At 31.4% G+C, this 13765-nt stretch overlaps 1 protein-coding gene across 2 annotated transcripts; it reads left to right on the top strand.

The window, feature by feature from the left end:
• The first annotated feature begins 141 nt into the window (after positions 1-141).
• Positions 142-3508, top strand: LOC109161054 (mediator of RNA polymerase II transcription subunit 36a-like). 2 transcript variants are annotated; one of them, XM_019309364.1, is made up of 8 exons: positions 142-261; positions 347-666; positions 1318-1413; positions 1502-1579; positions 1680-1856; positions 2874-2942; positions 3081-3256; positions 3302-3508. In XM_019309364.1, the coding sequence occupies exons 1-8, from the start codon at positions 249-251 to the stop codon at positions 3354-3356; spliced, it is 984 nt and encodes a 327-aa protein (XP_019164909.1). In that variant the 5' UTR covers positions 142-248; the 3' UTR covers positions 3357-3508. The 2 variants fall into 2 exon arrangements, with proteins under 2 accessions (XP_019164909.1, XP_019164910.1); XM_019309365.1 differs by having other exon boundaries at positions 3081-3508.
• The last annotated feature ends 10257 nt before the right edge of the window (positions 3509-13765 follow it).

Genomic DNA, 13765 nt, shown 5'->3' with positions numbered 1-13765 from the left:
GTCTACCTTCCTGGTCCATGGTATAACCAAAAAAGAAAAAAAAAAAAAAAAAAAAAAAAACATCCCAGGATCAGATCTGGGCTTTATGTATTATGGGCTAAGTGGGCTGGATATCACGACCCAACAAAAGCTAAAACCCTAAACCCTAAATTATATACTCTGTTTGATGCCTCTTCGTCCAATCGTCTGCGTGTGCTCTGCAAAACCTTACCCACCCGAATAGTGAATATCACAGTAGCTCAGCAGCTATGGTTGCTAGAGGTAATAATCTTATGCATAAATCCAAATGATAAATTAGGCTGAGTTTAATTAGTTTGAAAATCTTATTCGTTTTCCGTTTCTGAAGGTCGTGGAGGCGGTGGTGGATTTAGGGGTGGGCGAGGAGATGGAGGTGGGAGAGGTGGAAGAGGAGGTCGAGGAGGGCCCGGCGGAGGAAGAGGTGGTGGGAGTGCCATGAAGCGCGGCGGCGGAAGAGGCGGCGGCGGAAGAGGTGGTGGAAGAGGTGGAGGGAGGGGACGTGGAGGAATGAAGGGTGGTAGTAAGGTTGTCGTGGAGCCTCATAGGCATGAGGGAGTGTTCATTGCTAAGGGTAAAGAAGATGCTCTTGTCACTAAGAATATGGTCCCTGGTGAATCTGTCTACAACGAGAAGAGAATTGCTGTTCAGGTAGAATACATTTTGTGATAAATTATTGAGTTATATATTTTCCTTTTGTTTTTATTTACTGAAATCTTTATTTATTTGCTTTTGCAATTGATGTTCTATTGTTCCTGGTCTTTCTACGTTGTATCAATGTTGTTTATCTACTTCATAAACAATATATCTTAAAAAATCCTTCTTATTTTGTAGTGCAATGAGCTATACAGAATTTGCACTTCTCTAATGGTTTAAGTTCTCCATATGCTCTGTTATTCTTTCTGTGGTATGCATATGCCGTTTCCTAAATATTTATCCGTGTTAATGATTATCTTGGGTACTACGGAAGCACGGAATGTCTTACTGATTTTTGTATGAAATTTTCTTGATTTATTAAGCAATGATACATTTTCTTTTCTTGAAAACCAGTGAAGTTGTTTTCTTTTAAAAGACTTTCAATTGAAACTTATATATTGTATGCTAAAATTAAGATAATGGTATTTCATCTAATTTCTCTGTCACTGCTGTGTTTGGGTTAGATTAATCACACTTAAGTATTATTTTAATATTATTTTCATCATATAGGCTTTTTGCTTCTTGTCTTTGAGTTCACATTTGGTATGAGTTATTTCATTTTGCAATAGTTTTGACCAATTTTTAAACATGCTCTTTTTAACATAGAATGAAGATGGAACCAAGGTTGAGTACAGGGTTTGGAATCCTTTCCGTTCCAAATTGGCAGCTGCTATTCTTGGAGGTGTTGATGAAATTTGGATTGTAAGTTTTGTTGTTAATGTTTTTTGGGTTTCTTTAATTTTAAACTTTGTTAATGATTTTCAAATCTTTTGACATATTAATTTATCAGAAACCAGGTGCGCGAGTTCTTTATCTTGGAGCTGCTTCAGGGACAACAGTCTCTCATGTTTCTGACCTTGTTGGCCCCGTAAGTTATAATGTGTTAAGTCATGTGATAGTTATAATAAATTTAATATTGTGTTGGATTATGTACTTATTTCATTTCTTTCTACAAATTTTGGTTATAGACTGGGGTTGTCTATGCTGTGGAGTTTTCTCACAGAAGTGGTAGAGATTTGGTTAACATGGCAAAAAAGCGTACTAATGTTATACCCATCATTGAAGATGCCAGACACCCTGCAAAATATAGGATGTTGGTTGGCATGGTTGATGTGATATTTTCTGATGTTGCTCAACCTGATCAGGTTTTTCATGACTCTCATCTTTGAAATTAGATTATTTCATCAATTTTCAGTGTTCAGTGCATGTTTACTTCCTTTACTTTTTAACAGTCACTTTTGTGCATGGTTAGCTGCATTCTCCTCGGAAAGTCTTGACCTAACATGTTCCCAATACATTTGTTATGCTAATTATTTGAATCTAAACTGTAAAATTTCCTTGCTGATTGGTTTGGTCTTATAAGGTATTTTGCTAACCCACTGAATTTACCCTTCTAAATTTAATTATTTTTAGAGATTAATTGTTATTTATATGCATGTGTATGAATGTATGTGTATACATTCATATACACATCATATGTGGAGTATATTTTGCATTAGTGGTTATTGGATAAAGCAAATGATGAGTTACTCGGATTCCCCTTCAAGACTTCTTGGGTGATGCAAAAACCGAGTTTCTGATGCGTTAATTTTTGTCATTATTGATTCCTTTTTAAGGATTTTGATTAATTTTTAATGATTCTTGTTTTTATTATTTTGTTATTACGTTCAAGCTAGTTTTTGAGGATTTTGGTTTTGTTTTCTTTTTAATTCTTTTTTAATGATTCTTGGTTTTATTGTGTTGTTAGTACATTCAACTTAATATATTGATTGATTTATAACTGCATATGTGTATCTTGTTCTGTCATCTATTTGCTTTTTGAGATTCTTCTTATCTGGTACTAGTCATGTTATTTTACCTACAATTTCTATATTAGATTTAACACGGTTTTAGCTTAATGTGCCATTCCAGTATTCCACTGGTAGATATTTCATCAACGTTTGTTCTGCTTATACGATATTGATTATACTGAATCATGAAGTAGATATTGCTGTATTAAGTTGTGTAATAAAGGATCTTTACTTTTTCCGGATGTAGATTTATTATTTTATATTTTAGGTTTTATTTAGTTGATAACTAGTTTTTATTGCTCTTTAAATTCATAAAATCTGCTAGATGGTCTGGAATTGCACATATTTCATATTGTGTTATGTTGTGTTTAGGCAAGGATTTTAGCACTGAATGCCTCCTACTTCTTGAAATCAGAAGGACACTTTGTTATTTCCATCAAGGTTCGTGTCTCCAGCAAATCTTCTTATTATGTCTAAATTGACCGATGGAGATTGATAATACTATAGGGGATGTAGATATGTCTAAGCTGCAGTTCCGTTGTCTAACAAATGATTGATTCTGTGGGTTTCGTTTATTAGGCAAACTGTATCGATTCAACTGTGCCTGCCGAAGCAGTATTTGCACAGGAGGTTAAGAAGCTACAAGCAGAGCAATTCAAGCCGAGCGAGCAGGTGACGCTTGAACCGTTTGAGAGAGACCATGCTTGTGTTGTTGGGGGTTACAGGATGCCCAAGAAGCAAAAACCCAGTGCATAGATGTGTTGTCTTTTGAACTTTATTAGATTTGGAGCCTGATTGAGTTGCATTTCAGTGTTGTATTGCAATTGTAGTTTTGGTTGTAGGCCATTCTCATAGCTAGGCTACTATTCTCATTCTTCTTTCCTTTTGTCAGTTTAATGTTGTTAAGTTGGTCAAAAATTGCCCATATAGTACATGTCATTCACTTGTACCTTCAAAGAATTAAATTATTCTCTTTTGGACTTACTATTATTAAATCATTTTCAGTTGAAGGGTATAGTATAGGCAAATTATTGTGTGCACAATGGTACTGTGTGGATTATAACAGAAAGTATATTTTTAATATATATTAAAGGTACATTATTAGTGTACTGAATGTATTATGTAAAATATTATTTTTTGTACTCAAATAATATACGTTTTCTGAATATATAATTGAGTTGTATTAATTAGGCTATGTTGTGCTGGTTTAGCCACTATTGTGAGGTTTGTTGAGATTCAGTTTACAAGAGAACATAGCCCATGCTTGCTCAAATTATATTTTCATATGGTTGGTTGATTGGTTTGTCGTACTAGTGCATTTAAATTTAGGACAAAAAATGAAATTAACTCACTAAGAACTTCATTGATTCCTTAACAATACCTTTTAAAAACTTCTGGTTTTATTGTAAGGAAAATGGTTACAATGCATTCATTATGCTAAAAATAAAAATATATTATTTAGTCAATATGTTAAATATATTTTCTTACGGCAGATCTAGAAATCTTCATTAGTGGGGTAAAAAAAAATAAAATGGAACAATTAAAGGCCGGACCATAAGTATTATTGACTAGAAATAAAAAAAACATTAAAACGCGATAAAAAATATTCAAAACAAAAACATAGTTCAAATAAAAATTACATGATCATGCATCTCACTATTACATGACGTTTGGTTGAAGGGAATTTAAATAAATTTCTTTCTCACCTAATTCTAAATGTCACAAAATTCCCTTGTTTGGTTGAAAGAAATTGCAATTCAATGGAATTACAATTCTCCCATTTTAATGGAATTAAAATCCCATGTCCTCCCCCCCCCCCCCCCCCCCCCCTCCTGGAATTTTAATTCCCTGAGATTTTAGGAAGAAAAAAAGATAGTGATGAGTCAAGATTACACCTTCCTTTTTTAACATAAAATTAATGTCTAACAATATAACAATGAACATTTTTGACTTTTTACTACTTATTCCCTTTCAATTCCCATGTATACCAAACATTGGAATTGAAATTACCAGTAATTCTATTCCTGTAAACCAAACACTGGAATTTAAATTCCCACTTTATTCCCAGTAATTCAACTCCCATGAAATTGCAATTCTTTTCCCACGTAATTCTCCCTCTCCAACCAAACACCCTGTTAATATTTAAAAGAAAATCCCAATGTTACTTATAAAGAATCTAATTAGAATTAAAAATTAATTTTATAAATCACAATTATAATCTCACTATTAATATCTCAAAAGGTCAATTTTCTTTTTTTCTTTTTTAAATCAATACACCAAGTTTCAAACCCATGAAAAAAATTCACAAACTAATATAAACCTAATCATTTAAGCTAATTTATCTTTTGGATAAATTTTTATACATTTAGTATTACACGTTTACTCTATGTATATATATATAAGGAGCCAACACCATACAATATATATAAAGGGGATGCGGGTGGAGAGGGGGCAGCTGCCCCACTGCCCCATTGTGGCTCTGTCCCTATTTTCTTATAGTTGTGTGTTTAATTAAAGTAAACAATATTTTTGAGACAGCAAGACAGAGTATTTATCAATTTGTCTTTATTGTTGTGGCTACGAATAAGCAGCATATAGAGAATTCTCTAAAATTCTTATTTTATAAATACTTGAAACACGTTGTATATGTAAAGATATGTGAAGTTCAAAAGTGAAATTTACTATCCAAAAGGTGTAGAGTAAATCTTGTCTTGCGATCTTAGCTTACAAAAAATTACAAAGAGATAAATTAATATAAATTGTCCATAATCGATTCAAACCAAGAAAGTTAAGATTCAAATTCTTAATTTTATGATTACAAATTTATATTCTTAACCAACTTGACTATAGTTGCGTCAGTTTTGTTTCTATTAGAACCATTGATTTAACACAATTAATGTGTACATTGTCACCCTACCTAAACAGGCTGTTTTACCAGTTTGCATAAACGTCGTTTTCTGTCCTTTCACTGGTTTCTTTTTCACATTTCGAAATGGGATACACCCCACACAACAAGTTGTTCAAATAATACCATCCCCAAGTAAGCACTCACAACTTATAAATAAGAAACCAACAAATTAGGGAAGTTGCCGCTAACACGTTTTCAAGATGTATATAACTCTATCCCTAATCCTAGGACCACATAACAATTCTCTTCAAAAAATAATGCAAAAAAAAAAAAACATTATTTGACCAGACTTTATATTCTTTTTAAGGTGACAAGGAAAATTTGCAAGTCACTATTCAAGGGTGTGCGTTGGGTGAATCCCACATTGTGATCCTAGTTGGCAAAGGACCACAAGGAGGTAAACCAACCTAGGTTACCCATAGCTGATTGGCGTAAACTAAAAATATTGGGATTCGAACTTGTGACCTTGTGGTTACAAGTTTTTTTTTTTTTTTTTTTTTTTTTTTTTTTTTTTTTTTTTGGCGTAACCCAAAGTTTTCACCGTCGCGCACAGTAATTGATCTCCTCGCTAAATTTAGGCACTTATATTGGGTGAGACAATTGGCCTGGAGATTAATTTAAGGCTGATTCATACCCAAAGTCAAGGATCAAACCCTTGACATTTAGTTAACGAGTCCCTTCCACTCAACCACATCTCCCAGATTTGTGGTTACAAGTTTGTATCCTTAACTATCTTACCTAGGGTTACCCCGACCAGACTTAATATTCTTGATACATTCTTGAGTGTAGATGATTGAACATGTAACCTCATTTTTTATGATTAACTTGAGATGTGTTTAACTAATCCATGAAAAACTAAAAAATATAAATAATTTTTTTTTTCAAATTATGCTCCTTAGTAGTGTAAGTTTTTATCAAAAATAATAAATGAGCTTTACCTAATACAACTTTTAACAAGAGTAATGTTATCATTACCCTACAAGTAAAAACTTTGTCTAATGTGGTATGCAATGATTCATCCTCTATTCAATTAAGAAATTTTGAAAATTGAACAACTAATCAAAACATGTTAAACCGAATAAATCATCAAACCAAATATCATTTGAGGGATTCTCCTAATTAAGGGTAAGTGCAACTAGAGTCTAATTTGTCTCGAGTTTGAATAGGCCATTCAATATCGCTAAAAGAAGGTTTCGAAACCAAATATCTAGAGTTGTCATGGTTTTCGTTTTAAAACCATTGATTTTATATTGTTTGTAGTCAAAATTTAAATTTTTATACAAAGAAAAAAGAATCAATATATAAAATACTAAAAGAATATGGGTAAAATCATGCACAGAGCATTGACAATAACTTTCTTAATCTCCTTTCAGTCATTTCTTATATTATGTCAATAATAACAAGTTACACAAAAATTACAAATTCATATTATTCATTTTTAAAATAATTCTAATTAATATTATTTAATAGGTGAATAAGTTTTGTTTGACATCAAAATTGATTGGTGATTTTTTAACCGAATAAGAATAACTTTCTTTCAAAAGATTGAATCACTAATCTTAAGGGCCTACCACCCGATAAAGCATTTGGAGAAAGGATAAGAATAGTTAAAATTAATTCGCTAATATCAATACAACAGCAGAATCAGAATCTGTGGATCTGCAGACTGCACACAAAGCTAAGTGATTGGTGATTCAGCAAATTTTGTTGGAATCCAAAGGGAAAAGACTTAATCATATACTCCGTATTACCATATTGTACTTTCTGACCACAATTATTTGGGGACACATGATTGCATTTGGTTCAAACATTCAAGTCAAATGGTAATTGAAATAAAATATTTTGATTGTATTTGATGAGAGACTTTTGTACTCAAAATAAATTACCAAACTCACAATTAAGTCATTATACTGGCTCATAACACAATTCAATCACATAACATCAATCATAAAAGATGACTTAATTCAATCCATAATTGAATCTAACTAAGCATGAATTGAAATTAAGACATTTGCAATAAGCCAATAACAATTGAAAACAATAAAATGCAAAGAAAGTAACAAAAAATAGAGGCGAGAACTTTAAAGTAAATCATTCAGTGGTGGGGTCTTCATAGAAAAGAAGGCCTCGCCCAAGGAGTGGCAGATTTTGATGGAGTCTCGCTTTGATGCTGGGGAGATCCATAGATCTGGATAAATTAACGAGTGTTATCTCTGTTAACTACGTACGGTCAAAAGATAATCAAATGGTTATTGAGAAGTTGGCAAGACGAATGAGTTTAAAGCCATTGGAATAAAAGTTCTATAGTGGACACCCAACCTAGCTGACACATAAGTTCAATGGGACAACTAAATTATAGAACGAAATGCATCACTGTGGGGTCTCAAACTCCCTACCATTCCTCGTTAGAATAATGACTCCTGCATGAGGTTAGTACATTGATGCTTTAATGATTCAAATGTTTGAATGTGTGAGTATGCGAGATATTCAGGAAAGAATCACATATGTGAGGGAGAAGTTGAGTTGCTTCAAAGGAGAATTGATTGGGTTCAATTCTTTAGAAACTCTTGCAGAACCATCAACGGTGACCCATGATCAAAACGGGCACACCCATGAGAACAGAACAAAGGTTGGAAGGTTCCTGTGTGGGATATGTCATCGTCTACACAAACAGCAGTACAGTTCAGAGACATCAAGTTCTACCCGACAGCCAGTAGAGTAAACATATCTTCACAAGGTAAGGTTCAAAGGGTAACACCTACATATGCTATGCTGGGATCGACTGCATAACACATTCATGTCGTTTTTCTACGTCCCAAAATCAATTTTTCATTCATCTGGGAGATTGTTGAAATTTTTAACAAAAATTGCATTATATGTAACTATTTTGTGGTACAAATATATATGGGATCCACTTAAGATTTGAGTCGGATCAAAGTGGATTTGAGTTCTTTCGTAGTGAGGCAAAGAGATTGATATATTGTACGCTCAAACATATAATGAGTGAATGAGAAATTGATTATAAAAGTAAACCCATTTGAGTTAGAAAATAGAGATGAGTGGATTTGAGTTCTTTCGTAGTGAGGCAAAGAGATTGATATATTGTACGCTCAAACATATAATGAGTGAATGAGAAATTGATTATAAAAGTAAACCCATTTGAGTTAGAAAATAGAGATGAAAAGGCTTTGCAAAAGCATTTGTCCTACATTGGTTTGGGATTTGCACCATTATACAGGGCCGGATTTTAGGTTTTGGTGGCCCTGTTATAGTAAATAACTGAGGCTCTTCAAAATTATAATTTTTAAAACTAACATATGCGAGTTTCGAACTTTTGACCTCTGAGTTAAAATATAATAAATACACATTACTACCATCTCTTCATAGAACCCTTTAAATTTAATTGAAAACTTTTTATTTTTATTTCTAAACTAGCTAGGTAAATATTAAATATTTAGCCTCTAAAATTTGGCAAATTATGCCCTGGACTCGTGTCCACAATGAATTGTGGACACGGGCCCAAAACGATGTTGTTTTAAAAAAAAAACGCGTCATTTAGTTAAAAAAAAAAAAAAAATTCGCGCGCGTTTTGCCGTTAACGACGTTATTTTTTTTTTTTTTTTGGATTATGAATGTACAGTTATGCCGTTATGAATGTACAGTTATGCCATTATGAATGTACAGTTATGCAATTATGAAATTATGAACACAGAACTCTAACATTATGAACTTACAATTATGAACATATATAGTGATAAAATTATGACCATGGAGCTTTAAAATTGTGAATATAGAGCTTCGAAGATTATGAATGTACAGTTATGGAGTTATGAATGTACAGTTATAGAGTTATGAATCTACAGTTATGGAGTTATGAATCTACAGTTATGAGATTATGAATCTAAAGTATGGAATTATGAATGTACAGTTATTGATCGAATTATGAACAAAGAGCTCTAACATTATGAACTTACAATTATGAACATATAGTGATAAAATTATGAACATAGAGCTCTAAAATTGTGAACATAGAGCTTCGAAAATTATGAATGTACAATTATGGAGTTATGAATGTACAGTTATGGAGTTATGAATGTCCAGTTATGGAGTTATGAATGTACAGTTATAGAGTTATGAACGTACAGTTATGGAGTTATGAATGTACAGTTATTAACATATAGTAATAAAATTATGAATATATACTCCTATAACGAAGCGGTCTGAAATTAAAAAAAAAATAAAAAATAAAGGAGATAACAGTGCCTAACGGCACTGTTACCCGTGTCCAGCAAGCATGCTGGACACGGGTCCAACGCATAACGATTGCTAAAATTTGGGGCCCCTCTAAAATTGGGGGCCCTGTGTGGTAGCCCAGCTTGCACAGCTTAAAATCCGACCCTGCCATTATATATACAAGAGCTATTTAGGTGGGGTCGAATTGTATAGCGTAGAGCTAGACTCTTTCCCGTGCGTATGGTGCAAATCAAATCCCAAAATGAGCTTGAAAAAGCATACTCTGGCACAAGCGGACACGAATAACGTTTAGAAAATTAGTAGGCCACGTTATGCCAACTCTCAGTTGCCACTGTCCGAAGAGTTAGCTTCTCGGATGTGTCCGAGTAGTAGTGAGTTTTTACTATTCGATCAACTCAAGTTTGACCGAGTTGTAAAGTTTTAATCTTCAGACTATTGTTCATTCGTAACCTTCCATCAACTCTTTGTGGGTACTGCTAGAACTACTATTCGTTGGTACTACTAATAGTACTCTTCGAAGTAATGTTCTGGATAGTGTTAATTTTGATTCGTAGGAATTAATTCCAATTTATTTTTAAAGAATTAATAGTCATAACATCCATGTTGAATTCTAGATTAAAGTTGCTGTTATGAGGGTTAAGTATTTGAATTTATTTTAGGTATTAGTTCCATTGTTGATACTATTTATTCCATCTTCTTTTATAAATAGCTTCGTGTTGGGCAGATGGTTTCTTGCTGTATTTCACCTAATCAAAACATTGGTTTTGTTTTTCTATCTTCCTCTCTCAACCATTTTCTTATGAAAAACAATTTGCCAACACTTCCGTTAAAAGAAACGAAGTGCTTGCCTGTTGTTCTAGTTTGTTGGGCTTTTTGTTTGAGTTCTCAAACTTTAATTCATGATCTATTTTATCCTAATAGACTAACGCTACTATACTTCTAGCACCATTAAGAGGTAGCAAATCGATTTTAAGAAAAATGTGTGGTATACCATATACACAACTTGGATCTTTCCATTTCCTCCTTCTCGTTTCTTGTGTTGAGTTTATATTCTAATTTATAAAACCCTATTTCGTATTTATTTATTTTACATAAATAAATTTTGGTTGCGTACCAAGCTTCAGGGATATAAAATAGAAAGCCAACTAGACTTGTTTGCCTTTTTAAGATATAAGGCAAGCGGCGATATTGCCTTCTTGGAGAATGCGACCAACTGGGCACCTTTTATTCAAAGAATGCGATCATTCATTGGTAGCCGATTTTTCTCTCAAAGCACCGTTGAAACTCTAAAGACCTATTATTACATGTCACTAACCGTCTATCAGGTTCAGATGCACCAAAATGACATCTTGAAGTGTTTAATTATATTACACTTTTTAAAAGTTCACGAGTCTAATTGCACTTTCGTATAAAGTTGAATGACATATTTGGCCATTTTTTCAAAAATCAATAAATAAATAACATTAATTAACATTTCAAAATATGAAATGAATATCATTGTGTATGTTTATTAATACTGTATAACAATTCTACATTGTCATTCTTGGAGAGTTTGTACTAAATAAACTCTGCTACTTGCAATAATTCCCATTTTGATCAACGGCCGCATGCAATCGAACAGATGCAATTGAATTGAGAGGTTTGGGGAATGGATTCACAGAGAGCTTGAGGATCATGATGAAAATAAGCTTGGGTACACTTCACACTACAACAACCCAAATCACAATTCCCATCACATAAACCCAAAGCTTCTCTACATCTTTGTTGCCCCTTCACAATCGGCACCATACTCCCAACTGCATACATTAATGTAGTAATCGGTATATAAAACTCTCAGATTAAAATAAGTTATAAGTTCTAAAATAAGCTCTATTAAACGGAAGTATATATGTAAAGATGTTAATTTAGGGAGTCGGGCGAATGATTACGTAGAGTTCTAAATTTGGTTGTGAAGGAGGTTCACGATTATATAGAGATGTTTATTTCTACTCTAGACAATCATGTATTAACATACATACCTGATGCAAATATGATAAGCATAGAAATGAAAAAAGTTGAAGAAGAAAGAGTCGCCATTGTTGAAGAAATAAATTTTGTAATAATGTATTTATGCAATTGAGTGATCTGTATGCTTGGATAACAATATGTGGTTCCTATATGGCTATATATAATGGCAATAATTTACAAACTTAGAAATCTTATATCTTACTATCAATTAGCAATCAACTTATTAACTTACTATAATTATGAATTAAATTTGATTTTGAATCTTAACAATTAATTTTGTCCATAAAAGAATTATGAATTGTTAGCTGACAGGAGAAATATGACAATATGAGGGCAATATCATAGAGTATTTAGTAATTATAAAAAATACTATATAAAAAATAACTATATACGACGGATCTAACTACGAATCACCATATATAACATTTACTAGTTTTTTTACGCGCATTGCGCGATTGGGATAATGCCCAATATTTTTTTTTTTTTTTAAAAATAAGTACTTTAAAGTATATCAATGCAAGATTAAATTATAATTGTTCATGCATATAGATAATTGAATATTGAATTTGCGTATTTAAATAGGTAATTCTAAGTTTACAAATGCAAGATAATATAGTCAAGATTGATTATAATTGTCAATAAAATAATTGTATAGGTATGGTTGAAATCAAATACGTGACAAAGGGAGAGCAAAAAAAAATTAGGGCATAAAATATTAAATATATACTAATATTAAAGAGCTAACGGCTGATTACCAAACAAGGACATTGCGAGGTAGTTTCCCATTTCAATTTGTTGTGTGATTTGAATACTCTTTTTGTCAATAAATCGCCCAAGTAGTTAATATGATTGGCTTTTATATATATATATATATATATATATATATATATATATATATATATATATATATATATATATATATATATATATATATTAAAAAAAATTATTATTATTATTATTAAATATATGTATACCCTTAAGTCATTTTACATGTTAATCTAAACAACTACTTTTCTTAAATATCTTTTTATCCACCGTTGATGTAATTCGCTGATAAAATCCGCTAACGCTAATCGCTAACGGCTGATTGTCAAACAAGGACATTGCGAGATAGTTCTCATTTCAATTTATTGTGATTTGAATACTCTCTTTATCAACAAATCCCTCAAGTAGTTAATATGATTAACTTTATTAATTATATATATATATATATATATATATATATATATATATATATATATATATATATATATATATATATATTTCATGGGGTATTAATAAAATATTTGGTAAATAAATATATAGTATTATTTTGTATTATAACTTTGATAAATAGTGCACAAAAAAGATAATAGACAATGTAGTGAATATAATCAATTGATGAATTTGAATGTAAAGAATTTTTACATTGGAGGAAAATAAAGGCAATATAACTAATAAAATTACTTCTAGCTCTTAATTAATTTATTGATAATGAATAATTTTATTTTTATTTTTATTTTAATAAAGACATTGAAGGGACAATGTAGCGAATATAATCAATTGATGAATTTGAATGTAAAGAATTTTTATATTGGAGAAAAATAAAGACAATATAACTAATGAAATTATTTCTGTTATTTAATTTATTGATAATGAATAATTTTTTTTGAATAAAGGCATTGTAGACACATAATTCTAAATTAAAGAAATGCATATGTATTATTTTTTGTTGTAGCTACTAAATTATTATTTCTATCTACAATCTACAAATCTAATAAGAGCCAATAATGTTAGGTCCTTAACTGGAACAAAAAAAAATGTTGGTAGTAGTTGTTTCTTAAAATGAATGGTTCATATTATTTTGATTTACCATCTATTATATTATTTTCTTTTCTTAAATAACCCTAAATTCCGTTAGTATAAACTTTAGTAACGGAATATTCGTTAACTATTTATTATTCTTAACATATTCATTAATTTTTATAAGAAAGGTCTTTGGTTCGAACCCCATCGCAATTAGAGTTGGCATAATTGTTAAACATATATTATGAATATGTTAAAATGTAATAAAAAATATATGTAATATAAAATTTAACATAAACTTTGGTCAAAT

This window comes from Ipomoea nil, unplaced genomic scaffold (assembly GCF_001879475.1).
Source record: "Ipomoea nil cultivar Tokyo-kokei standard unplaced genomic scaffold, Asagao_1.1 scaffold2921, whole genome shotgun sequence".
NCBI classification, from domain to species: domain Eukaryota; kingdom Viridiplantae; phylum Streptophyta; class Magnoliopsida; order Solanales; family Convolvulaceae; genus Ipomoea; species Ipomoea nil.
The sequence above is the reverse complement of the archived record's forward strand: the minus strand, read 5'-3'. Positions and strand labels throughout refer to the sequence as shown.